The sequence below is a fragment of the Anomaloglossus baeobatrachus genome, chromosome 11 (genome assembly GCF_048569485.1).
Source record: "Anomaloglossus baeobatrachus isolate aAnoBae1 chromosome 11, aAnoBae1.hap1, whole genome shotgun sequence".
Lineage (NCBI taxonomy): Eukaryota > Metazoa > Chordata > Amphibia > Anura > Aromobatidae > Anomaloglossus > Anomaloglossus baeobatrachus.
In genome coordinates this window covers 48698502-48725514 of record NC_134363.1, presented here as the reverse complement: position 1 = coordinate 48725514, position 27013 = coordinate 48698502, and the positions used below count along the sequence as shown (strand labels likewise).

The following is a 27013-nucleotide window of genomic DNA, read 5'->3' as shown; positions in this document are numbered from 1 at the left end:
ATAAAATGAATTAGTAATAATAATAATAATAATAATTATTATTATTAATAATAATAATAATAATAATAAATAATAATAATAATAGTAGTTGTTGTTCTTGTTGTTGTTATTATTATCTCTGTAGCAACTAGGGCAGTAAAGTGCATGGTGATTTTTTTGTAGAGATCAGCAGTAGATTTATAGCTCTGTATGCAGTGAGCTCCCCCTAGTGGTGGGCAGACAGCATTTTAAAATGTAACTCAAGGATTTTTGACTTTTCCATTAGAAAAATAAAACCCCTGACCTTTAAACAGCAGATTGCTGAATGTTTTTAAGTATAAAAAATGCATTCTACAAAATGAATAAAATGGAATAAAAATAAATACTTATTATTATTATTACTAATAATAATAATAAAAAAATAATAATTTCTGTAGCTAAAACAAGACAAAGAAAACAAAATAATATAGACTATAGTTAAGTAATAATATTTTCCTATTATTATTTAATATTTATTATTATTATTATTATTATTATTATTAACATTTTTGTAGCCACTAGGGGCGTAAAGTGCATAGAGACCTTTTTTTTTTTTAGAGATTAGTAGGAGATTTATAACTTTGTATGTAGACAGTATTTTAACATGTATCTCAGGGAATTTTGACTTTTTTTGCTTTGGAAAAATAAAACCCTGGACCTTCAAATAGCACATTGCTGAAAGTTTCCAAATATAAAAAAATACATTCTACAAAATAAAAAAAGGGGAAACAGAATAAAGTTAAATAAAATAATTATTTTCTTTCCTGTTATTATTATTATTAATAATAATAATAACAAATTTTAATGTTATTAATATTATTTCATTTTTATTTTGATTATTATTATTATTGCCACTAGGGGCAGTAAAGTGCATAGAGACTTTTTTTTAGAGATCAGTAGGAGATTTATAACTCTGTATGCAGTGAGCTCCCCCTAGTGGTGGGCAGGCAGTATTTTAACATGTAACTCAAGGAATTTTGACTTTTTTGCATTAGAAAAATAAAAGCCTGGACATTCAATCAGCAAATTGCTGAATGTTTTCAAGTATAAAAAAATATATTCTATAAAGTAAGAAAATGAAAGCAGAATAAAACTAAATAAAATGAGCTAATAATTCTTCTTCCTCTTCATTATTATTATTATTATTATTATTATTTATTATCTCTGTAGCCACTAGGGGCAGTAAAGTGTAGAGACTTTTTTTTAGAGATTGAGATTTATAACTCTGTATGCAGACAGTATGTTAACATGTATCTCAGGGAATTTTGATTTTTTTGCATTGGAAACATAAAACCCTGGACCTTCAAATAGCACATTGCTGAATGTTTCCAAATATAAAAAATACATTCTACAAAATAAAAAAACCCCAGAATAAAATTAAATTAAATAAATAATTATTTGTGTTCCTATTGTTATTATAATTATTATTATATTTTAATGTATTAATATTATTACATTATTATTATTACATTTTATTAATATTACATTTTAAAATGTACATGTTATATTATTATTATTATTATTATTATTATTATTATTATTATTGCCACTAGGGGCAGTAAAGTGGATATAGACTTTTTTGTAGAGATCAGTAGGAGATTTATAACTCTGTATGCAGTGAGCTCCCCTTAGTGGTGGGCAGACAGTATTTTAGAATGTAACTCTTGGAAATTTGACTTTTTTGCATTAGAAAAATAAAACCCTGGACCTTTAAATAGCACATTGCTGAATGTTTCCAAATATAAAAAATACATTCTACAAAATAAAAAACCCCAGAATAAAATTAAATTGAATAAATAATTATTTTTGTTCCTATTATTATTATAATTATTATTATATTTTAATGTATTAATATTATTACATTATTATTATTACATTTTATTAATATTATTACATTTTAAAATGTACATGTTATATTATTATTATTATTATTATTGCCACTAGGGGCAGTAAAGTGCATAGAGACTTTTTTGTAGAGATCAGTAGGAGATTTATAGCTCTGTATGCAGTGAGCTCCCTCTAGTGGTGGGCTGACAGTATTTTACAATGTAACTCTTGGAAATTTAACTTTTTTGCATTAGAAAAATAAAACCCTGAATATTCAAACAGCAAATTGCAGAATGTTTTCAAGTATAAAAAAATAGATTCTATAAAGTAAAAAAAATGAAAACAGAATAAAACAAAATAAAATGAACTAATAATTCTTTTTCCTATTATTTTGTAATTATTATTATTATTATTATTATTATTATTATTATTATTATTATTATTATTATTATTATCTCTGTAGGGGCAGTAAAGTGCATGGAGACTTTTTTGTAGAGATCAGTAGGAGATTTATAGCTCTGTATGCAGTGAGCTCCCCCTAGTGGTGGGCAGACAGTATTTTAACATGTTTTGGAGACTAAAGCAGAGTTAATTAATATCTGACCGTGAACCAGTTTCTTAAACTGCTGTTTTTTGTAAAGTTTTGTCAACTTTTTAAAACTTTTTTAAGCCTTTCAATTAATTAGTTTAGAGGAAAAACGATAAAAAAGTGCTATCTTGTAGTCTGGCCTATTTTACCAATCTGCAGATGAACAGACTGCATTGTCTTCGCTGCCGTCACGTGATTAATTCTACTAATATGTTAATAGGAGCCTCGGAGACCCCCCCCCCCAGTTTATTATTCACTATAAATGGCTGATTATTATGTTTGCGGCTGTGTAACCACTGATTGCATCTGTATAGAGATGAATAATAATCACATTCACATAACTTTCCGCACAATGGCGAGGTCGCGGCACTCGTACTTCTCCGCGCTGTCAGGACAATGCAGCACAATCTGCTCCCCAAATTCCATTTTTCACATAGAAATATGTTCAGGCGTCCATCAGTTAGCACCAGAGACGACCTGTATGGGGCCACTGGGCTGTAAAATGACACAAAGCGTGCAGGGGGGAGCGTGCAGGGGGGAAGGAAAATAACAGTCGCACCTAGAGGCTTAGTCTCTGAGGGCACCTCCGCTACATAAGAAGACATGGCACACAGTAATGGGGGACCAGATGCAAAGTGGGCGGTCTCTTAGTGATTTAAGAGCAGTACTGTGTGTTCTGACCAATCAGACATCTCCCACTGAAGCTCCTCCCTTCTCACAGGAACATACTGCAGCTGCATCCCCCTCCTCCCAGTTTATGGGTGAACTCTTAGTGATGTAAGACCAGTACTGTGTGTTCTGACCAATCACACATCTCCCACTGATGCTCCTCCCCTCTCACAGAAACGTACTCTAGCTGCATCCCCCTCCTCCCAGTTTTTGGGTGGTCTCTTAGTGATGTAAGAGCTGTGCTGCGTGTTCTGACCAATCAGAAATCTCCCACTGATTCTCCTCCCCTTTAAAAAGAAAACATACTGCAGTTGCATCCCCCTCCTCTCAGTTTTCGGGCAAACTCTTAGTGATGTAAGAACTGTACTATGTTTTCTGACCAATCAGAAATCTGCCACTGATGCTCCTCCCCTCTCACAGAAACATACTGCAGCTGCATCCCCCTCCTCCCAGTTTTTGGGTGGACTCTTAGTGATTTAAGAGCAGTACTGTGTGTTCTGACCAAACAGATATCTTCCACTGGTGCTCCTCCCCTCTCACAGAAACATACTCCAGCTGCATCCCCCTCCTCCCAGTTTTTGGGTGGACTCTCAGTGATGTAAGAGCTGTGCTGTGTGTTCTCACCAATCGAAAATTTCCTACTGATGCTCCTCCCCTCTCACAGGAACATACTGCAGCTGCATCCCCCTCCTCCCAATTTTTGGATGGACTCTTGGTGATGTAAGAGCTGTGCTGTGTGTTCTGACCAATCAGAAATCTATTACTGATGCTCCTCCCCTCTCAAAGGAATCATACTGCAGCTGCATCCCCCTCCTCCCAGAGAATTTGGAGAATGAATTATCAGTCCTGGAGGAGAAAGAAGCAGATTTCTGTCATAAGATCTATTACAGAGTTTTTTTTCAAGTGTTCTATGGATTTATGGAAAAAAAGTAATAAAGAAATAATTATACTATGGTTACTCTTTAAAACTATGTGCACACGCTGCAGATTTGGTGCAGTAATTTTCTGCATGAAACCTGCACCTTGTGGCAGAAAACCACACCAAAAACGCATGCGTTTTGGTGTGATGCATTTTTAATGAAGTCAAAGGCTAAACGGGCATTTTTTAATATTAAGCAATAACTATGGAGAACTATTCAAAGTGTACACCCCAATGGGCCCACCAAAGCTCTATCTACGAGACACCATCTTGGCAGAGATTTTCCTCTTAAAGGGGTTATCCACTTTTGTTGACATTTTTATTTCTTCATCATGTATTTTTACCTAAAAAAAAAATAATTTTTGTCATTGGGTTTAATTAAAAATTTTGCACCGTTTGGCTTTTACAGGCTCTTTGATTCCCTGCATGCTCAACTTTGATGTGGCCTGTGATCATAAATCCACATTCAACTTTGATGTGGTCTGTGGTCATAAATCAGCTGAAATAAGCTTAAAATAAATAAACAAAAAAAAAATTCAAAAATTATATGTATATATATATATATATATATATATATATATATATATATATATATATAAAAATTTTAATTTTGTTTTTTTTTAATTTATTTATTTTAAGCTGATTTATGACCACAGACCACATCAAAGTTGAATGTGGATTTATGATCACAGGCCACATCAAAGTTGAATGTGGATTTATGATCACAGGCCACATCAAAGTTGAATGTGGATTTATGATCACAGACCACATCAAAGTTGAACACGCAGGGAATCAAAGAGCCTGTAAAAGCCAAACGGTGCAAAATTTTTAATCAAACCCAATTGCAAAAATGATTTTTAGATCAAAATACATGTATTTAAAGAATAATATTAAACATTGCCCCATAGTTGGAAAACTCCCTTTAAGGCAATAAATAAAAGGCATCGGAACCGACGGATTTTGGGCCTCTGACTCCACCTCAAGAGTCATGTACAAGTAGGATCGGGCATTTTGAATTTTGACGCCGATTTGCATTCTAGGAAGAAAAGCTGCTGCCAGAGATGTCTGGCGGTGGCTTTTTCCTCTTTCACTATTGAAAACACATGAACAGTTGGGAAAGGTAGCCGTCTGACCAAGGAATGTTCAGTCGACAGCTATCTCAGTGTATAGCCAGCGCACTTCCAATAAACATGTGTGAGCCACCGTCTTAAGACATTACTGTTTAGTTTCCCAAACCTTCTTCCCTTTACTCATTAAAAAAAAAATACTAAAAAATCAAAAACATTCTGTTTTCACCCAAACCTGCTCACAACATCCTCCGCACACCATCTCGTACAAACACAACTGAAATAAATACTGTACACAGATCAGACATGAGTTGTGCCAATAAATACATAGTGGAGGGTCCGGAGCTCAGGATTTTTGCTGGAATGTATGTGACGAAATACTATTATCCTCGAGACTCAAGAGACCTGGAAGGAAAGAGAAAATGTTAGTTAGTAAAAATGCAAAATAATGTTACTATATATAACAAAAGAACTGTTAGCCTAAGCACTTACAGATGTTTAAACAAAAAAAATATATTTTTTTGCAAAGAGCGCCTCCCCTGTGCATAGGTTGTTTTCAGTATTGCAGCTGAGCTCCATTGACGGTCATAAGGCAGAGCTGCATTGCCGTTTTAGGGAAAATTGGCCATGTTTTTCTAATTGTGGGCAACTGGAACAGTAAGGTGAGGCCGTAAAAATAAATATATTGTTAGCGCTCACTAGAATTCTGTGATTGTATGAAGTGATGTAAGATAACTGGAGCTTTGTGAAAAAGATAGATTATGGAATTACTCAAACTTTTACACCCAAGTAAAGTTAAAAAACAAAGACAGAAATAAATGGTTTGATGGCACAGCGTCTGGCCACTTGTGTGTGGGGTGAACTGTTCTTAATTAGGCCAGACGTATGGGTCCTTTGTTAAATCAACCATTGTCTCTTCTCAGACTGATCGGAGCCCTATTGTCTGTAAATGTGTATTTCCTCAGCCCTTTTTACTACATAATTCAGAGGAAACAAATGCAGTCGGATTGAACTTGCGACCAAAGAGGAGAGCAGCTATCTCCACCAATTCTATAAGAGAACTGAGTGGTGTAAAAGGGCCATACTTCTGTCACCAGGTTTAAATGATACATGACCCCAGACGAGGAGCTTCGGTTCCAGCTGGGGCAATCACTGAACTGCTTCACTTAAAAAGGATTCTACATCATCTCAGCCCAAGAGCATCAGTTCTGACTGAGGAAACACAGAACTGCTTCACTTTGGATATTCTACAGAATTTCAGCCCAGGATCCACGGTTCCAGCTGAAGGAACACAGAACTGCTTCACTACTTAACCCTGAGCCCAAGGTTGGGACTTCTCAGTCACCTGGCTACATATCTTAGGTCAGCTTCCTAAGCTTGCCACTATATTTCCTCAGTGGGTGCCCGCCAAAATCAGGGTGCTGCTGGACTGGGTTGTCCTAGAAGCCCCGAAGTCACAAAGATTCTAATCCCTGGTGGGCAAGAGAAAGGGTGAGACTCTGTTGCTTGTACCGTCTTTTGTTCTTTCTGGGAATGTACAATATGTTTTTGCCTGTTGATAAACCAATAAAGTCTTACCAATGTGTGATTCCCTAAACCTGTGTTGTCTGAGTAGTGTTCTACCCACGGGGAAGGAGTGCGGGCGTTCAGTGGGATGAGCCTTTGTCCGTGCAGTCTTTCTGAAGACACCCAGGCCAGCAGACAAGAGTACCCACTGATCATTGGGTCTCCACAACTGGTGTCAGCAGTGGGATGAGCCTTTGTCCTTGCAGTCTTTCTGAAGACACCCAGACCAATGGACAAGAGCACCCATTGACCATTGGGTCTCCACAACTGGTGGCAGCAGTGGGATGAGCCTTTGTCCGTGCAGTCTTTCTGAAGACACCCAGGCCAGTGGACAAGAGCATCCACTGATCATCGGGTCTCCAAAACTGGTGGCAGCAGTGGGATGAGCCTTTGTCCGTGCAGTCTTTCTGAAGACACCCAGGCCAGCGGACAAGAGCACCCACTGATCATCGTGTCTCCAGAACTGGTGGCAGCAGTGGGATAAGCCTTTGTCCTTGTAGTCTTTCTGAAGACACCCAGACCAACGGACAAGCGCACCCACTGACCATCAGGTCTCCACAACTGGTGGCAGCAGTGGGATGAGCCTTTGTCCTTGCAGTCTTTCTGAAGACACCCAGACCAGCGGACAAGAGCACCCACTGACCATCAGGTCTCCAAAACTGGTGGCAGCAGTGGGATGAGCCTTTGTCCATGCAGTCTTTCTGAAGACACCCAGACCAACGGACAAGAGCACCCACTGACCATCAGGTCTCCACAACTGGTGGCAGCAGTGGGATGAGCCTTTGTCCGTGCAGTCTTTCTGAAGACACCCAGACCAGCGGACAAGAGCACCCACTGACCATCAGGTCTCCACAACTGGTGGCAGCAGTGGTATGATCCTTTGTCCGTGCAGTCTTTCTGAAGACACCCAGGCCAGCGGACAAGAGCACCCACTGATCATCGGATCTCCACAACTAGTGGCAGCAGTGGGATGAGCCTTTGTCCGTGAAGTCTTTCTGAAGACACCCAGGCCAGCGGACAAGAGCACTGACCATCAGATCTCCACAACTGGTGGCAGCAGTGGGATGAGCCCTGGTCCATGCAGTCTTTCTGAGGACAGCCAGGCCAGTGTACGAAAGCACCCACTGCCCCTCGTGTCTCTACAAATAGGACATTATCGTGGCTCAGTGGTTAGCAATACAGTCTTTCAACGCTGAGGTCCTGGATTCTAATCCCAACAAGGACAGAATCTGCAAGGAGTTTGTATGTTCTCCCTGTCTCTGACGGTTTTCCGGTTTCCGGTTTCCCCTTACGCACCAAATGTGATAATCACATCTGTAAAGTGCTGTGGAATTAATAGGTCTATAAATATATAATTAACTTAAATAAATTAAAGCTACACCTTCTCCATAGACTTCCATAGGCAGCAATAATCTGATACCTCAGTGAATTGGCACTCTTCCTATTTTTGACCAGGAAGGATTTGAGCTGATTGATAAGTTCATGAAACAGAGGGGAAAAGAGTCTCATAAGTGGAGAAAGAAACATATTTCTCTGATAATAGATATCCTGATATAATTCTTATCAGACAAACTCTTGTATTTTAGGGCACTATTTCCCAGGCTGTGACTCTCCAGCTGTGGTGAAGCTATAACTCCCATTAGGAACTGACAACGCTGCCGGAAATGCCGGAAGTTGACGTTTTACAACACCTAAAGAGATAGAAAACCCACTCATTACAATCTTAACATGTATGGCTATCCTTCAGTTAATCATGGTGGATCAGGTGTCGGCTCCATCTGGTGAATAGTCTGTGTGTATTGAGCAAAAGACGTCATTAGCACTGACGCCTCCGTCACTCCAGCTCTATCTCCCGGCCAGCACCACCTCCTCCTGCCTGACTGTCAGACTCTATGCTGTGTAACTTCAGGTAAAGGAGGTGGAACTGGACGGGGAATAGAGCTGGAGTGACGGAGGCTTCAGATCTACTTTAGCCAATAGTATATCAACTCATCTAATATTGTATCGTAAAGCATATATATACATATATATATATTATTTACGGAGCTTCGCTTGTGTATAATATTCTACATCTTTTACCCTTTAACAATTTTCCTGGAAATTACAATATGTGTTCGTGAGCAGGATCATAAGTGAAGCAGAAGGAAAGGTAAATGGTGCAGAAGTGAAGTGTTGTTGCAGAACGGCGCGGCCCAATGATGTTCTCAATGCGGTGGAAGATGGGAAATACATTGTATAAGTTGATGATTAAATATTTGAACAGCAGGTATAGACAATGGAAGGGAAATGAGCCAAGAGATATCAAGTGGGCTCACAGGTGCAGGTCTACACTTACAGCTCTCCAGCCTCTTCCTCCTCCCAGTACCGGTCTTGTGACCTACTTCCCTCAGCTAAAGTCTTGCGCAGGCACAGTCATTTCAAAGGCGGCGCATGCGTAGATGGGATATTCAAGCTCTTGCAAAGTCATCACAACATTACTGCAAACGAGTGGCCTCCAGAATGATGGCGCCTTCGCAAGAAGCACATTACAAAAGTTGACATCTTATACAGGTACCATTGTTCTCAGGGTTGGCGCATGCACACGTCTTGCAAAGTCATCACGACGTTACCACCCCAGGGCATGACTGTGCCTGTGCTTGATGTCAACTGGGAACCAGGTCAATGAAACTGACATCTTGCGCAGGCGCAGTCATTCCCAAAGTCAGCGCATGCGCAGTTGGATATTCAGTCTCTTGCAAAGTCATTAGGGTGTTATTTAGAATGCACCACCCCAGGGAATAACCGCGTCTTCTCATGATGTCGGCTGGGAAACCAAGTCAAAGAAACTGACATCTCGCGCAGGTGCAGTCATTCCCAAGTCAGTGAATGAGCAGATGGATTTTCAGGCTCTCTTACAAAGTCATCAGGATACTACTTAGAAAGCACCACCTCAGGGAATAACTGCGACTGCGCTTGATAACAGGTCAAACAAATTGACATCTTGCGCAGGTGCAGTCATTCCCAAGGTCGGCGCATGTGCAGATGGATATTCAGGCTCTTGCAAAGTAATCAGGATATTACTTAGCATTCCCACCCCAGGGAATGACTGTGTTTGCACTTGATAACAGGTCAAACAAATTGACATCTTGAGCAGAAGGAGTCATTCCCAAAGTCTGCGCATGCGCAGATGGATATTCAGGCTACTGCAAAGTCATCAGTACATTACTTGGAATTTACCACCCCAGGGAATGACTGCACCTTCGCTTGATGTCAGCTGGGGATCCACGTCAAACAATTTGACAACTTGCGCAGGCACAATCATTCCCAAAGTCGGCACATCCGCAGATGGATATTCAGGCATAAGGATGTTACATAAAATTCAGAATCCCAGGGAATGACTGCGCCTGGGCTTGATGTTGGATGGGAATCCAGGTCAAACAAATTGACATTTTTTGCAGGTGCCATCATTCCCAAAGTCGGCACATGCGCAGATGGATATTTAGGTTTTAGCAAAGTCATCAGGACATTACTTGGAATTCACCATCCCAGGGAATGACTGTGCCTGCGCTTGATATCAGCTGGGGATCCATGTCAAACAATGTGACAACTTGTGCAGGGGCACTCATTGCCAAAGTAAGTGCATGCGCAGATAGATATTCTGGCTCTTGCACAGTAATCAGGGCATTACATAGCATGCCCACCAGAGGAAATGACTGTGTTTGCACTTGATAACAGGTCAAACAAATTGACATCTTGAGCAGAAGGAGTCATTCCCAAAGTCTGCGCATGCGCAGATGGATATTCAGGCTACTGCAAAGTCATCAGGACATTACCAGGGAATGACTGCGCCTTCGCTTGATTTCAGCTGGTGATCCACGTCAAACAATTTGACAACTTGCGCAGGCGCAATCATTCCCAAAGTCGGCACATCCGCAGATGGATATTCAGGCATAAGGATGTTACATAAAATTCAGAATCCCAGGGAATGACTGCGCCTGGGCTTGATGTCGGATGGGGATCCAGGTCAAACAAATTGACATTTTCTGCAGGCACCATCATTCCCAAAGTCGGCACATGCACAGATGGATATTTAGGTTCTAGCAAAGTCATCAGGACGTTACTTGGAATTCACCACCCCAGGGAAAGACTGCGCCTTTGCTTGATGTCAGCTGGGGATCCACGTCAAACAATGTGACAACTTGCTCGGGCATTCCCAAAGTTGGCACATGCACAGATGGATATTCAGGCTCTTGCAAAGTAATCAGGACATTATTTAGCATTCACACCCCAGGGAAGGACTGTGTTTTTGCTTGATAACAGGTCAAACAAATTGACATCTTGAGCAGAAGGAGGCATTCCCAAAGTTGGCACATGCGCAGATGGATATTCAGGTTTTTGCAAAAGTCATCAGGACGTTATTTGGAATTCACCACCCCAGGGAATGACTGCGCCTGCGCTTGATGTTGGCTGGGGAACCAGGTTTAAAAAATGACATTTCACGCAGGTGCAGTCATTCCCAAAGTCAGCGCATGCGCAGATGGATTTTCAGGCGCTTCATCAGGACGTTACTTGTAATTCACCACCCCAGGGAATGACTACACCTGCGTTTGATAACAGGTTAAACCAATTGACATCTTAAGCAGAAGGAGTCATTCCCAAAGTCGGCGCATGTGCAGATGGATAGTCAGGCTTTTGCAAAGTCATAAAAACGTTACATAAAATTCAGAATCCCAGGGAATGACAGCGCCTTTGCTTGATGTGGGATGGGATCCAGGTCAAACAAACTGATATTTTGTGCAGGCGCTGTCATTCCCAAAGTCGGCGCATGCGCAGATGGATATTCAGGCTCTTGCAAAAGTCATCAGGACACTATTTCGCATGTGCCACCACAGCAAATAATGTGCATAAGAAAGGAAAGCGTTCCTGTGTGAATCTGCTACAGAACAAGAAAGGGGTGAGTGTGATTCAGCTCACCTCTTGTGGTTGTGCACCCTGCACAGCTCCGGATGATCACGTGTGGCTTGCGCCCAGCTCGGGTTCCTAAAGCACAGCAGCCGCCGGAGAGCAGGGGGAATCCACACGCTGGAACAGCGCGTGATGCAAGATGCGGTGGGTTCAGTCCGATTACCTAGTGGGAACGCTCTATCAAATGCATAAAGGAGAGAAAAGAATGCCATAAAGCAAGGATCACCATATAAATATATATAATGTAATGATCTTTATTAAAGTGTACACATCACCCACGTATAAAATTGAAAAACAATAAAAATGTATCCAAATAATGCCGGGTATCCCTCAGCAATAAGTATATAGAATCAGGTATATAGATCTAGTAACAAGTGTATACAGAATGTTCTCAGACAAACAGCGCAGATAACTGTTATCAGCAGAGGAGAAGTGTGCACATAGCAATACGTGTCTCACATGTCTATATCTAAGCAAATAAGGAGCCAAATCTGAGTCCTGATATATGTAAGATTGTCTATAACAAATATACAAAGGACGAATAAGAAAAGAGACCCCACAAATAAGTCCCAGGTGAGTAGAGACCCTGATTCATAGGAGAAATGGATCAATATAAATATCCGCGCAGCTGATGCCACCTATGGGCAAAAATCAATTGCGACTCCTCTGTGTATGCATTCATATCATCTCACAGATTAGAAAACAAGCCGTCAATGCAAAATCACAGGCATGTAATACAGACATCTATGGGTAAGGTACAGGGAGCAGGTTTGTATGTCCTCGAATAGAAAGAGCAGTGTACCAAGAAAAGTAACAACGCATATGAGCAAGATGTTCCCCACGCGTTTCGCCGCAGCTCTGTGCAGCTTTTTCAAAGGCAAAAGAGATACTGGTGTGCAACATGGAGTACACTTATTTATATACCATTAGGTGATTTGAATAAGTACTTTAATGATTAGGGAGCGACCCTGCAGGTGAATCACACCTGGTGTAACAACTACCTGCTTGAACGGTGGTGGATAATGGCACGAATCCTGGAAGTAGCTGCTCATACTCAAAAATTGATATGTGCATGTGGGAAGAATGAATCACAGGTGCGCATGCGGGAAAAATGAATCACAGGTGCGCATGTGGGAAGAACGAATCACAGGTGCGTATGTGGAAGAATGAATCAAAGGTGCGCATGCGGGAAGCACGAATAACAGGTGCGCATGCGGGAAGAACAAATCACAGGTGCGCATGCGGGAAGCACGAATAACAGGTGCGCATGCGGGAAGAACGAATCACAGGTGCGCATGTGGGAAGAACGAATCACAGGTGCGCATGTGGGAAGAACAAATCACAGGTGCGTATGCGGGAAGAACGAATCAAAGGTGCTCATGTGGGGAGAACGAATCACAGGTGCACATTCAGGAAGAACAAATCACAGGTGCGCATGCGGGAAGCACGAATAACAGGTGCTCATGTGGGGAGAACGAATCACAGGTCCGCATGTGGAAGAACAAATCACAGGTGTGCATGTGGGAAGAACAAATCACAGGTGCGTATGTGGAAGAATGAATCAAAGGTGCGCATGCGGGAAGCACGAATAACACGTGCACATGCGGGAAGAACAAATCACAGGTGCGCATGCGGGAAGCACGAAAAACAGGTGCGCATGCGGGAAGAACGAATCACAGGTGTGCATGTGGGAAGAACGAATCACAGGTGCGCATGTGGGAAGAACAAATCACAGGTGCGCATGCGGGAAGAACGAATCAAAGGTGCTCATGTGGGGAGAACGAATCACAGGTGCACATTCAGGAAGAACAAATCACAGGTGCGCATGCGGGAAGCACGAATAACAGGTGCTCATGTGGGGAGAACGAATCACAGGTGCGCATGTGGAAGAACAAATCACGTTTTATAATTCTAGTGTGTCTTAACACTAGAACTACTGGACTCGTGACACCTATATAGAAATACATGGTGCAAAGTAGTCAAAATGACTACCTCAGTAGTTCTAGTGTTAATCCTAATGCTCACCCGGAGGTGGGGGCGGTGGCGGAACGGCTCAGGAAAGTCACAGGGGGCAGGGCGATGCTGCGGGCTTAGAGGAGGGGGTGTTGCGGCTCAGGAAGGTCAGCAATACTACGAGATCGGGGGTATTGTAGCGGGCGCCATTGATCTGCCAGCATGCAGCAGTGGTGTCACTGTAGTGGAGGACTCAGTAGGGTCACAGGACAGGGTGTCTGGGTGTCACTGCAGCACTGGGTGCCTTATCTGACTGCGGACTCCATTGAATCAATAAATAATAAATCTTTATTTCTATAGCGCCAACATATTCCGCAGCGCTTTACAATTCAGGAGGATCATATACAAATAAGTAACAGTTATAGAAAATACAATAATTGGAGTATGGAAAAAACACAACCCTGCTCGTGAGAGCTTACAATCTACAATGAGATGGGGGGGCAGGGTACAAGTGCTTATTTACAATGACAATCCAGCCATCTCATGGGGGATAGATAATGGCTTCCTGGACCAGTTGGCCAGAACTTTGAGATGCATTTGGGCGCGGTGGAGTTTGACGTGGGGTTATGTTCTGAGACGTCGTGGAGGGACTATGTGAATTTAGTTCGGCTAGGGAGTGTGATAGGCTGCCCTAAAAAGATGTGTTTTTAGGGAGCATCTGAAGCTGAGTAAGTTGTGATTTGTCCTAGCTTCTTGGGGTAGAGCGTTCCAGAGGATTGGTGCAGCTCGAAGAAGTGTTGGATCTGGAAGTTGGAGGTTCGGATTAGTGAGGACGTTAGTCAAAAGCCATTTGCAGAGCGTAGAGAACGGGTGGGATGATAGACAGAGAGGAGGGTGGAGATGTAGGGGGTGCCGCACTGTGGAGAGCTTTGTGGTGATAGAGAGGAGGGTGGAGATGTAGGGGGGTGCCGCACTGTGGAGAGCTTTGTGGTGATAGAGAGGAGGGTGGAGATGTAGGGGGGTGCCGCACTGTGGAGAGCTTTGTGGTGATAGAGAGGAGGGTGGAGATGTAGGGGGGTGCCGCACTGTGGAGAGCTTTGTGGGTGAGAACAAACATGGTTGACTCGATGGACTTCAAGAAAATGGCCGCGAAGGCGGTGCGTGTGCAGACAGGTCTCCACGGCCATTTTCTTGAAGTCCATCGCGTCAATGTGTGCACGCGTTGCTTCTGCAGCCATTTTCTTTAAGTTCATTGCATCAACCGTGGGTGATTCAATAGAGCCCGCGGTCAGATCCGGTGCCCGCTGCTACCATGACACTGCACTGACACCCTCAGCATTTCTGACCCCGCCTTCTAGCACCCCGCTCCACCACCGCGGCTCCGGTAAGCCATATCCGGATTATAAGATACCCCCCCATTTTTCCCCAGTTTTAGGGGAAAAAAGTGCGTCTTACAATCTGGAAAATGAAGGGAATTTTGTTTACTTACCGTAAATTCCTTTTCTTCTAGCTCCTATTGGGAGACCCAGACAATTGGGTGTATAGCTTCTGCCTCCGGAGGCCACACAAAGTATTACACTTTAAAAGTGTAACCCCTCCCCTCTGCCTATACACCCTCCCGTGGACCACGGGCTCCTCAGTTTTGGTGCAAAAGCAGGAAGGAGGAAACTTATAAATTGGTCTAAGGTAAATTCAATCCGAAGGATGTTCGGAGAACTGAAGACCATGAACCAAAAGAACAATTCAACATGAACAACATGTGTACACAAAAGAACAACCAGCCCGAAGGGAACAGGGGCGGGTGCTGGGTCTCCCAATAGGAGCTAGAAGAAAAGGAATTTACGGTAAGTAAACAAAATTCCCTTCTTCTTTGTCGCTCCATTGGGAGACCCAGACAATTGGGACGTCCAAAAGCAGTCCCTGGGTGGGTAAAAGAATACCTCGATAAAAAGAGCCGAAACGACCCCCTCTTACAGGTGGGCAACCGCCGCCTGAAGGACTCGCCTACCTAGACTGGCGTCTGCCGAAGCATAGGTATGCACTTGATAGTGTTTCGTGAAAGTGTGCAGACTAGACCAGGTAGCTGCCTGACACACCTGCTGAGCCGTAGCCCGGTGCCGCAATGCCCAGGACGCACCCACGGCTCTGGTAGAATGGGCTTTCAGCCCCGAAGGAAGCGGAAGCTCCGAAGAACGGTAGGCTTCAAGAATCGGTTCCTTGATCCACCGAGCCAAGGTTGACTTGGAAGCCTGCGAACCCTTACGCTGGCCAGCGACAAGGACAAAGAGCGCATCTGAACGGCGCAGGTGCGCCGTGCGAGACACGTAGAACCGGAGTGCTCTCACTAGATCTAATGAGTGCAAATCCTTTTCACATTGGTGAATTGGATTAGGGCAAAATGAAGGTAAGGAGATATCCTGATTGAGATGAAAAGGAGATACCACCTTAGGGAGAAATTCCGGAACAGGACGCAGAACCACCTTATCCTGGTGAAAAACCAGGAAGGGGGCTTTGCATGACAGAGCTGCCAGCTCCGACACTCTACGTAGTGATGTAACTGCCACTAGAAATGCCACCTTCTGCGAAAGACGTGATAAAGAGACATCCCGCAGCGGCTCGAAAGGTGGTTTCTGAAGAACCGTTAGCACCCTGTTAAGGTCCCAGGGTTCCAGCGGACGCTTGTAAGGTGGGACTATGTGGCAAACTCCCTGCAGGAACGTGCGGACCTGCGGAAGCCTGGCCAGACGCTTTTGAAAAAATACGGATAGCGCCGATACTTGTCCCTTGAGAGAACCGAGTGAAAAACCCTTGTCCATTCCGGATTGAAGGAATGAAAGAAAAGTGGGTAAGGCAAAAGGCCAGGGAGTAAAACCATTATCAGAACACCAGGATAAGAAGATCCTCCAAGACCTGTAATAGATCTTGGCGGACGTTGGTTTCCTGGCCTGTCTCATGGTGGCAATGACATCCTGAGATAACCCTGAAGACGCTAGGAGCCAGGACTCAATGGCCACACAGTCAGGTTGAGGGCCGCAGAATTCAGATGGAAAAACGGCCCTTGTGACAGCAAGTCTGGGCGGTCTGGAAGCGCCCACGGTTGACCCACCGTGAGATGCCACAGATCCGGATACCACGACCGCCTCGGCCAATCTGGAGCGACGAGAATGGCGCGACGGCAGTCGGACCTGATCTTGCGTAACACTCTGGGCAGCATCGCCAGAGGAGGAAATACATAAGGCAGTCGAAACTGCGACCAATCCTGAACTAATGCGTCCGCCGCCAGAGCTCTGTGATCCTGAGACCGGGCTATGAATGCCGGGACTTTGTGGTTGTGCCGTGATGCCATAAGATCGACGTCCGGCGTTCCCCAGCGGCGACAGATCACTCGAAACACGTCTGGGTGAAGAGACCATTCCCCCGCGTCCATGCCCTGACGACTGAGAAAATCTGCTTCCCAGTTTTCTACGCCCGGGATGTGAACTGCGGAGATGGTGGAGGCTGTGGCTTCCACCCACTGCAGAATCCGTCGGACTTCCTGGAAGGCTTGACGACTGCGAGTGCCGCCTTGGTGGTTGATGTATGCGACGGCAGTGGCGTTGTCCGACTGGATACGGATCTGCCTGCCCTCCAGCCACCGATGAAAAGCCAATAGGGCTAGATACACTGCCCTTATCTCCAGAATATTGATCTGAAGGGATGACTCTACCGGAGTCCAGGTTCCCTGAGCCCTGTGGTGGAGGAACACCACTCCCCACCCTGACAGGCTCGCGTCCGTGGTGACCACAGCCCAGGTTGGGGGTAGGAAGGAATTTCCCTGCGATAGAGAATTGGGAAGGAGCCACCACTGAAGAGACGTCTTGGTTGCAAGGGAAAGCGAGACGTTCCTGTCGAGGGAAGTCGACCTCCTGTCCCATTTGCGGAGAATGTCCCACTGGAGTGGCCGCAGATGGAATTGCGCGAAGGGCACTGCCTCCATTGCTGCCACCATCTTCCCCAGGAAGTGCATGAGGCGCCTTAAGGGGTGTGACTGACCCCGAAGAAGTGATTGCACCCCTGCCTGCAGAGAAAGCTGTTTGTCCAGCGGTAGCTTGACTACCGCTGACTGTGTATGAAACTCCATCCCGAGGTAAGTCAGTGATTGGGTCGGTGTCAACTTGGATTTTGGGAAGTTGATGATCCACCCGAACTGCTGGAGAGTCGCCAGAGCTACAGTAAGGCTGTTTTGACACGCCGCCTGAGAAGGTGCCCTGACTAGGAGATCGTCTAAGTAGGGAATCACCGAGTGGCCCCGAGAGTGTAGGACCGCCACAACGGATGCCATGACCTTGGTGAACACCTGTGGGGCTGTCGCTAGGCCGAAAGGCAATGCCACGAACTGAAGGTGTTCGTCCCCGATGGCGAAACGCAAGAAGCGTTGATGTTCGGGTGCGATCGGCACATGGAGATAAGCATCCTTGATGTCGATCGATGCTAGGAAGTCTCCTTGTGACATCGATGCGATGACCGAGCGGAGAGATTCCATCCGAAACCGTCTGGTGCTCACATGTCTGTTGAGTAGTTTGAGGTCCAGAACGGGACGGAATGAACCGTCCTTCTTTGGCACCACGAACAAGTTGGAGTAAAAGCCGCGACCATGTTCCTGAGGGGGAACAGGGATCACAACTCCTTCTGTCTTCAGAGCGTCCACCGCCTGAAAAAGTGCGTCGGCCCGATCGGGGGGAGGAGAGGTTCTGAAGAAATGAGTCGGAGGACGAGAGCTGAACTCTATCCTGTAACCGTGAGACAGAATGTCTCTCACCCATCGGTCTTGAACATGTGGCCACCAGACGTCGCAAAAGCGGGAGAGCCTGCCACCGACCGAGGATGCCGTTCGGGGATGCCGAGAGTCATGAAGAGGCCGCCTTGGAGGCATTGCCTCTGGCGGCTTTTTGGGGGCGTGACTTAGCCCGCCACGCATAGGAGTTCCTCTGGCCTTTCTCCGGCCTGCTGGACGAAGAGGATTGGGGCTTGGCGGAGGGACGAAAGGACCGAAACCTCGATTGTATTTTCCGTTGCTGAGGTCTCTTAGGTTTGGATTGGGGTAAGGAGGAGTCCTTTCCCTTGGATTCCTTAATAATCTCATCCAATCGTTCGCCAAACAATCGTTCGCCAGAAAACGGCAAACCGGTTAAGAACCTCTTGGAAGCCGAGTCTGCCTTCCATTCGCGCAGCCACATGGCCCTGCGGACTGCCACAGAATTAGCGGATGCCACCGCTGTACGGCTAGCAGAGTCTAGGACTGCGTTCATGGCGTAGGAAGAAAAAGCTGACGCCTGAGAAGTCAAAGACGCAACCTGCGGAGCAGAATTACGTGTGACCGCATTAATCTCAGCCAAACAAGCTGAGATAGCTTGGAGTGCCCACACGGCTGCAAAAGCCGGGGCAAAAGACGCGCCCGTGGCTTCATAGATGGATTTCATCAGGAGCTCTATCTGCCTGTCAGTGGCATCTTTTAGCGATGAGCCATCTGCAACCGATACCACAGATCTAGCCGCCAATCTAGAGACTGGAGGATCCACCTTGGGACATTGAGCCCAACCCTTAACTACGTCAGAGGGGAAGGGGTAACGCGTGTCAGTAAGGCGCTTAGTGAAGCGCTTGTCCGGAACCGCTCTGGGCTTCTGGACAGCATCTCTGAAGTTAGAGTGATCGAAAAACGCACTCCGTGTACGTTTAGGGAACCGAAACTGGTGTTTCTCCTGCTGAGAAGTCGACTCCTCTACAGGTGGAGGTGGGGGAGATAGATCTAACACCTGGTTGATGGACGAGATAAGGTCATTTACTAAGGCGTCCCCTTCAGGTGTATCAAGATTGAGAGCAACGTCAGGGTCAGAGCCCTGAGCTGCGACGTCCGCCTCGTCCTCCAGAGAGTCCTCAAGCTGGGACCCCGAGCAGCGTGAAGAAGTCGGGGAAGATTCCCATCGAGCCCGCTTAGCCGGTCTGGGACTGTGTTCCGGGCAGGAGTCCTCCACGTGAGACCTAGGGCCCCCCCTGGGAGCGCGCTGCGGCGTGGACCGAGAGGGGCCTGGAGGCGACGATCCAACAGGGCCTGGGGCCTGTGTAAGGACCGGTCTGGACTGCAAAGCTTCTAGCAGCTTGGCAGACCATTTGTCCATAGACTGAGCCATGGATTGTGAAATTGACTCAGAGAGTTTCTCAGCAAAAACGGCAAACTCTGTCCCTGCCGCCTGGACAGGGGGAGCAGGGGGGTCTACCTGAGCCGAGGGGCCCACTAGTGACCGAGGCTCCGGCTGAGCAAGCAAAACAGGGGTCGAGCATTGCTCACAGTGAGGGTAGGTGGAACCCGCAGGTAACATAGCCGCACAAGAGGTACAGGTCGCAAAAAAACCCTGTGCCTTAGCACCCTTGCTCCTTGTGGACGACATGCTGTTGTCTCCTAGGAGAGTGATCACTGAGGGTATATGGGAAAAGGTATATAGCCCGACCGAACAGAAGTATATATATATATATATAGTATCTATTCCGGCACCCTAAGGGGACCAGCACCGGGTGACCGGTGTGGCTTACCGACCGCTAAAAAGCGGAGTGTGTGTCCTCCAGATTCCCTGCCTTAGGCCTCCCAGAGCTGCAGAGCTCTTTCCTGGTAATCCTCCACCGGCAGAATGCCAAAAAAATGGCTGCCGGAGCTCTCTGGGGAGGAGTGGAGCCGTGGGCGGCGCTAGAAAAGTGCGGGAATCTGGGGTCCCCACAGTGATCAGTGAGGGGGGAGGAAACATACAGGATGCTCCGGCCCTCACATCCGACGTCAGGTCGGCAGTCCCGCCCTTACCCCTGACAGGCAGGCCCGGGGGCGGGAGTTTTGCTACTAGGCCGCAATGAAGCCGGGGACTAAATTTAAGACCGCGGCCGACAAGCAGGCGCGGTCGGCGCGGAAGTCCGCCGGTCTTCACAAATCAGCAGCTGCTGCAGCGTCCCGGAAGAAGTCGCTCCATGCACAGCCCCCATGGGGACACAGAGTACCTTAGTGATGCAGGGCCCGGTCCCTGAGGATGAATAGACTCCTGTCCGGCAGATTCCCACAGGGGCTGCGGAGGGATCACGGTCCCAGTAAATGGATGACCGGTCAGGATCCCACTTCTCCCAGAGCCACTAAGGGATGGTGAAGGAGACGGCATGAGGCTCCGGCCTTTGTACCCGCAATGGGTACCTCAACCTTAACAGCACCGCCGACGTAGTGGGGTGAGAAGGGAACATGCCGGGGGCCCCGTGGGGGCCCACTTTTCTTCCAACCGATATAACTAATATGAGAATGCATGAGTGGATGTGTGCCTCCTTCCACACAAAGCATAAAACTGAGGAGCCCGTGGTCCACGGGAGGGTGTATAGGCAGAGGGGAGGGGTTACACTTTTAAAGTGTAATACTTTGTGTGGCCTCCGGAGGCAGAAGCTATACACCCAATTGTCTGAGTCTCCCAATGGAGCGACAAAGAAACGGTACATTTTTTCAGTGTTTTTCTCTAAGATCTCTAGGTGGTGATTCGTTCTTCCCACATGCGCACCTGTGATTCGTTCTTCCCACATGCGCACCTGTGATTCGTTCTTCCCACATGTGCACCTGTGATTCGTTCTTCCCACATGCGCACCTGTGATTCGTTCTTCCCACATGTGCACCTGTGATTCGTTCTTCCCACATGTGCACCTGTGATTCGTTCTTCCCACATGTGCACCTATGATTCGTTCTTCCCACATGTGCACCTGTGATTCGTTCTTCCCGCATGCGCACCTGTGATTCGTCCTTCCCGCATGCGCACCTGTGATTCGTTCTTCCCACATGCGTACCTGTGATTCGTTCTTCCTGCATGCGCACCTGTGATTCGTTCCTTCAGCATATGCACCTGTGATTCGTTCTTCCTGCATGCGCACCTGTGATTCATTCTTCCCACATGCGCACCTGTGATTCGTTCCTCCCACATGTGCACCTGTGATTAGTTCCTCCCACCTGCGCACCTGTGATTCGCTCTTCCCACATGCGCACCTGTGATTCGCTCTTCCCACATGCGCACCTGTGATTCGCTCTTCCCACATGCGCACCTGTGATTCATTCTTCCCGCATGCGCATATCAATTTTTGCATACAAGCAGCCACTTTCAGGATTTGCGCCATTATCGGCCGGCGTTCCAGCAGGTAGTTGTTACACCAGGCGTGAGTCACCTGCAGGGTCTCTCCCTAATCATTAAAGTACTTATTTATATACCATTAAGTGATTTGAATAAGTGTACTCCATGTTGCACGCCAGCATCTTTTTTGCCCTTGAAAAAGCTGCACAGTGCTATGGCGAAACGCGTGGGGAACATCTTGCTCATATGCGTTGTTACTTTTCTTGGTACACTGCTCTTTCTATTCGAGGACATACAAACCTGCTCCCTGTACCTTACCCATAGATGTCTGTATTACATGCCTGTGATTTTGCATTGACGGCTTGTTTTCTAATCTGTAAGATGATATGAATGCATATACAGAGGAGTCACAATTGATTTTTGCCCATAGGCGGCATCAGCTGCGCGGATATTTATATTGATCTATTTCTCCTATGAAGCAGGGTCTCTACTCACCTGGGACTTATTTGTGGGGTCTCTTTTCTTTTTCCTCCTTTGTATGTTTGTTATAGACAATCTTATATATATCAGGACTCAGATTTGGCTCCTTATTTGCTTATATATAGACATGTGAGACATGTATTGCTATGTGCACACTTCTCCTCTGCAGATAACAGTTATCTGCGCTGTTTGTCTGAGAACATTCTATATACACTTGTTACTAGATCTATTTACCTGATTCTATATACTTATTGCTGAGGGATTCCCGGAATTATTTAGATGCATTTTTAATTGTTTTTAGTTTTTGTAGGTGGTTGATGGGTAAATGCACATTAATAAAGATCATTACATTATATATATTTATATGGTGATCCTTCCTTTATGGCATTCTTTTCTCTCCTTTATGCATTTGATGCTGTGTTCTTGCCATAAGAGACCCCATACAAGGGGGTAGTGCCCTCCTCACTCACTGAGGTGTCAGATTACAGCTGCCTATTGAGAACAAGGGACTGTCATCTCACTGAGGTGTCAGATTACAGCTGCCTATTGAGAACAAGGGACTGTCATCTCACTGAGGTGTCAGATTACAGCTGACTATTGAGAACAAAGGACTGTCATCTCACTGAGGTGTCAGATTACAGCTGCCTATTGAGAACAAAGGACTGTCATCTCACTGAGGTGTCAGATTACAGCTGCCTATTGAGAACAAAGGACTGTCATCTCACTGAGGTGTCAGATTACAGCTGACTATTGAGAACAAGGGACTGTTATCTCACTGAGGTGTCAGATTACAGCTGCCTATTGAGAACAAGGGACTGTCATCTCACTGAGGTGTCAGATTACAGCTGCCTATTGAGAACAAAGGACTGTCATCTCACTGAGGTGTCAGATTACAGCTGCCTATTGAGAACAAGGGACTGTTATCTCACTGAGGTGTCAGATTACAGCTGCCTATTGAGAACAAGGGACTGTTATCTCACTGAGGTGTCAGATTACAGCTGCCTATTGAGAACAAGGGACTGTTATCTCACTGAGGTGTCAGATTACAGCTGCCTATTGAGAACAAAGGACTGTCATCTCACTGAGGTGTCAGATTACAGCTGAGAAGGAAACCAGGTGATCCAGCTCAACTGGGGCAAAGTCCAGCATGCAAGGATACACTCTGACAGTGCAAGGGTCCAATGAAAGAAAAGAAAAAATATCCAGCTTCCGGAGTAATAGTAAAACTGCTGCAATTTTATTTAAGGACGTCCTTAAATAAAATTGCAGCAGTTTTACTATTACTCTGGAAGCTGGATATTTTTTCTTTTCTTTCGTCAGATTACAGCTGCCTATTGAGAACAAAGGACTGTCATCTCACTGAGGTGTCAGATTACAGCTGCCTATTGAGAACAAAGGACTGTCATCTCACTGAGGTGTCAGATTACAGCTGCCTATTGAGAACAAGGGACTGTTATCTCACTGAGGTGTCAGATTACAGCTGCCTATTGAGAACAAGGGACTGTTATCTCACTGAGGTGTCAGATTACAGCTGCCTATTGAGAACAAAGGACTGTCATCTCACTGAGGTGTCAGATTACAGCTGAGAAGGAAACCAGGTGATCCAGCTCAACTGGGGCAAAGTCCAGCATGCAAGGATACACTCTGACAGTGCAAGGGTCCAATGAAAGAAAAGAAAAAATATCCAGCTTCCGGAGTAATAGTAAAACTGCTGCAATTTTATTTAAGGACGTCCTTAAATAAAATTGCAGCAGTTTTACTATTACTCCGGAAGCTGGATATTTTTTCTTTTCTTTCGTCAGATTACAGCTGCCTATTGAGAACAAAGGACTGTCATCTCACTGAGGTGTCAGATTACAGCTGCCTATTGAGAACAAAGGACTGTCATCTCACTGAGGTGTCAGATTACAGCTGCCTATTGAGGACAAGGGACGGTCATCTCACTGAGGTGTCAGATTACAGCTGCCTAGTGAGGACAAGGCACTGCCAACTCCCTGAGGTGTCAGATTACAGCTGTCTAGGGACTACCAGCTTACCTATGTGTCAGACTACAGATGTTTATTAAGGACAATAAACTGCCAGCTCTCTGAGGTGTCATACTACAGCTGCTTATTGAGGTCAAGGGACTGCAACCTCACTGAGTTGTCAGATTACAGCTGCCTTTTGAAGACCTGACTTCCATCTCACTGAGGTGTCAGATTACAGCATCCCATTCAAGACATGTTACTGCCAACTCCCTGAGGTGTCAGATTACAGCTGCCTATTGAGAACAAGGGACTGCCATCTCACTGAGGTGTCAGATTACAGCTGCCTATTGAAAACAAGAGGTGTTGCCAGCTCACTGAGGAGTGATCGAATTACAACTGCCTATTAAAGTCAATGGAGTGGGAAGGAGGAGCGGAGAGATTGCTTCTGCTTTTTAGCAAGTGTTATCTCCTCCCAGAGCTGGCTTCCCAGCCTCGCTGCTCAGTACTGCTGTGTTCTGTCTTCCATGTTGCTGACTCTGTTTGTGTGCTATATAGATAGCACCAGTGCTTTATGTCTCTGTGTGCTGTGTATGGGAGACATCATAGCAGTTAGTCTTTACTCACTAGCTCAGAGACAACTAAAAATGAGAGATAGAGCCTGTAGAGGGGGGAAACTGGATACGAGCCATATGCTGGACACAAATAGTGCTATTCTCCGTGTACACACATGACAGCTTATTCTGTTACCTGAAACAAAAGGTACATGTCACCAGCTTAGGCTTCTCTTACGTGTAGCTGTTCTGCTGCTGTCGACGTCGAGCCGTCCTCATTTTTTCGAAGCGGGCCTCCATTTCCTCCAGCACTTTTGGTGTGTAGCGTACAACCAGCTTCACCGTTCCCTGTGCGGCCTTCAGAAGCTCCACCGCCTTCTCGTGCTGCTCGCCCTCTACGCTCTGCAGGGGAGGGAATATCGGAGACCTGGTAAATGTATCCTGATCCGAAGGTGTGGCATATCTCTACATTATTGGCGAAGACAGCATATAGATGGGACTAATAGACGCCTACAGACATTAAAGGTGGAAACTCTAAGGCTGTGCCAATGTAATAGAAACTCTGCAAGGGCCTAACTACTAGGGTGCCAGCGGGCACTGTTGTTGTTTGCGGAAAAAGGGTATTGAAATGAGCCTTCTCCAGAAAAAGAATGAGGTATATTGAGCCACATATTGGAAGTATCTATGTCCAACCCTTACAACATGTTATCCAAATTTCTCCTAAAGGAAAAGATACCCCTCTGTAGACCTCTTTTTTGGTTCCTTGATACTGGTCTGCAAACAGCAGGGTATCATGCCATCAGGGGACCCAGCCTGGGAGTGCCAACTTCACCCCCAGCTCACCGGTCCGATCCCCATCGATCCTTCCGGTCCCGCAGCTCTCAAGTCTCCCCCACACTTCTGCCGACACCACCGCTGCCCCCTGCGCTGAAGGACCAACGGTCTGCTTCGGCCGCCTCCTCCTTCATGCTTCCAGGTCTAACATCTGGTTCCCAAGGTCCACGCATACTCTCTCCACTATTCCTAAATAAAAGACCAGCACCACCAGACCCGGATGTCCCTTCTTTGACCCTTGCAGGTACTGGGTATATAAGGCACCCTCCCCCATTGGAAGGTGCCTGTGTAATGTGCCCCTGTAGCTAGTCTGCTGTTATCCGAATATTGTACTATTTGTGATTCTGTCTCCATCCCACCTAGTAGTGTCCGAGTAACCGCCTGTGACCATCCTACTGTGACGCCCTGGCAAAACCAGGTAGTCACACATAGGCCCCCGCATAACACTTTCCCTCACCTAGGTGACATACAGCCAACCTGAAACCCTGAAGCCCACACCAGTGGGCGGGACCAGGTGGTAAGGGAACGCCCACCTAGGGGTCTAGACAGCCCGGAGTGGGAAAACAAACAGATGAGCTTTGAGTTCAAGTGGAGAGGAGTGTGGGCTGGAGCTAGATGTAGCTCCAGCAGAGGAAGTTCAAGTTGAACGGTGCCAGACTCGGAGCCCTGGTACCTTGGCTAGGTGGCAAACGGTGGTCTCCGTCAGCAGGAGACGGGAAGACGGGAAGACGGCTCGGCAGATCCGAGGAGGACCGGAGAAGGGTTGGAGCCTGTGACGACATGGACACTCAGTGCCTAGCATGGGTTAACTTTCTTAAAATTCAGCTAGATATGAAGACAGTTGTTTATAGATGGGAGATAATCCCTCATTGTTCTACAAGACTCTTGGGAGTTTAGTATTGAAGTTTTTGTTGGCCAGACACCCATTGTATTACAATGTGTTTGCTGGATGCGATGTAACTTAGCTGTTTCTGCCATTGACCATTATTACTGGGATATTCTGTATACAGCTTGAACTTCATCCAATAAGAGAAGCAACCTTGTACAACCAATCTGATAAGGGCACAGTATATCCTAAGGGAAGGCTATAGCTATAAAAGGGGACTGCTTGGAGTCACCAAGGTCGATGGATGTTGCATGATCCAGTCTAAGCTCTTAGGAGCTGGCTAGGGGATCAGAACCAGGATGCCTTGTGGACTCGGTCTAGGGACTTTGGCTCTGACTAGAGGATCACTTAGCTACATGGCTTCAATCTAGGGGCTCCGATTCCGATTGGAGACCATAACCGCAGTCTAGGGATTTCGACCCTGGCTGCCAGGATTATATCATATCATCATACCAGAGACTACTTAAGGAAGAAACCCAGGTTGGGACAATTTGGTCACCTGGCTACAGACTTTGCTGTGCTTGGTAAGCTTCCTACGCTTGCCACTATTCTTTTCTCGGTGTAGCTGGCCCTGGAAACCCCGATGCACGAACAATCTAATCCCTGGTGAGCCAGCGGAAGGGTGA

At 46.0% G+C, this 27013-nt stretch overlaps 1 protein-coding gene across 1 annotated transcript in view; it reads right to left on the bottom strand.

Annotated features, from left to right (window-relative positions):
* Positions 1-4694: 4694 nt before the first annotated feature.
* LIN7B (lin-7 cell polarity scaffold B) overlaps positions 4695-27013 on the bottom strand; it is a 49276-nt gene continuing 26957 nt past the window's right edge. The window contains exons 5-6 of the mRNA XM_075329397.1: positions 24906-25069; positions 4695-5494 (exon numbers count right to left, since the gene is read on the bottom strand). Of these exons, the coding sequence (XP_075185512.1) occupies positions 5473-5494; positions 24906-25069 (186 nt within the window). The 3' untranslated portion in view covers positions 4695-5472. The remainder of the gene's footprint in view (positions 5495-24905; positions 25070-27013) is intronic.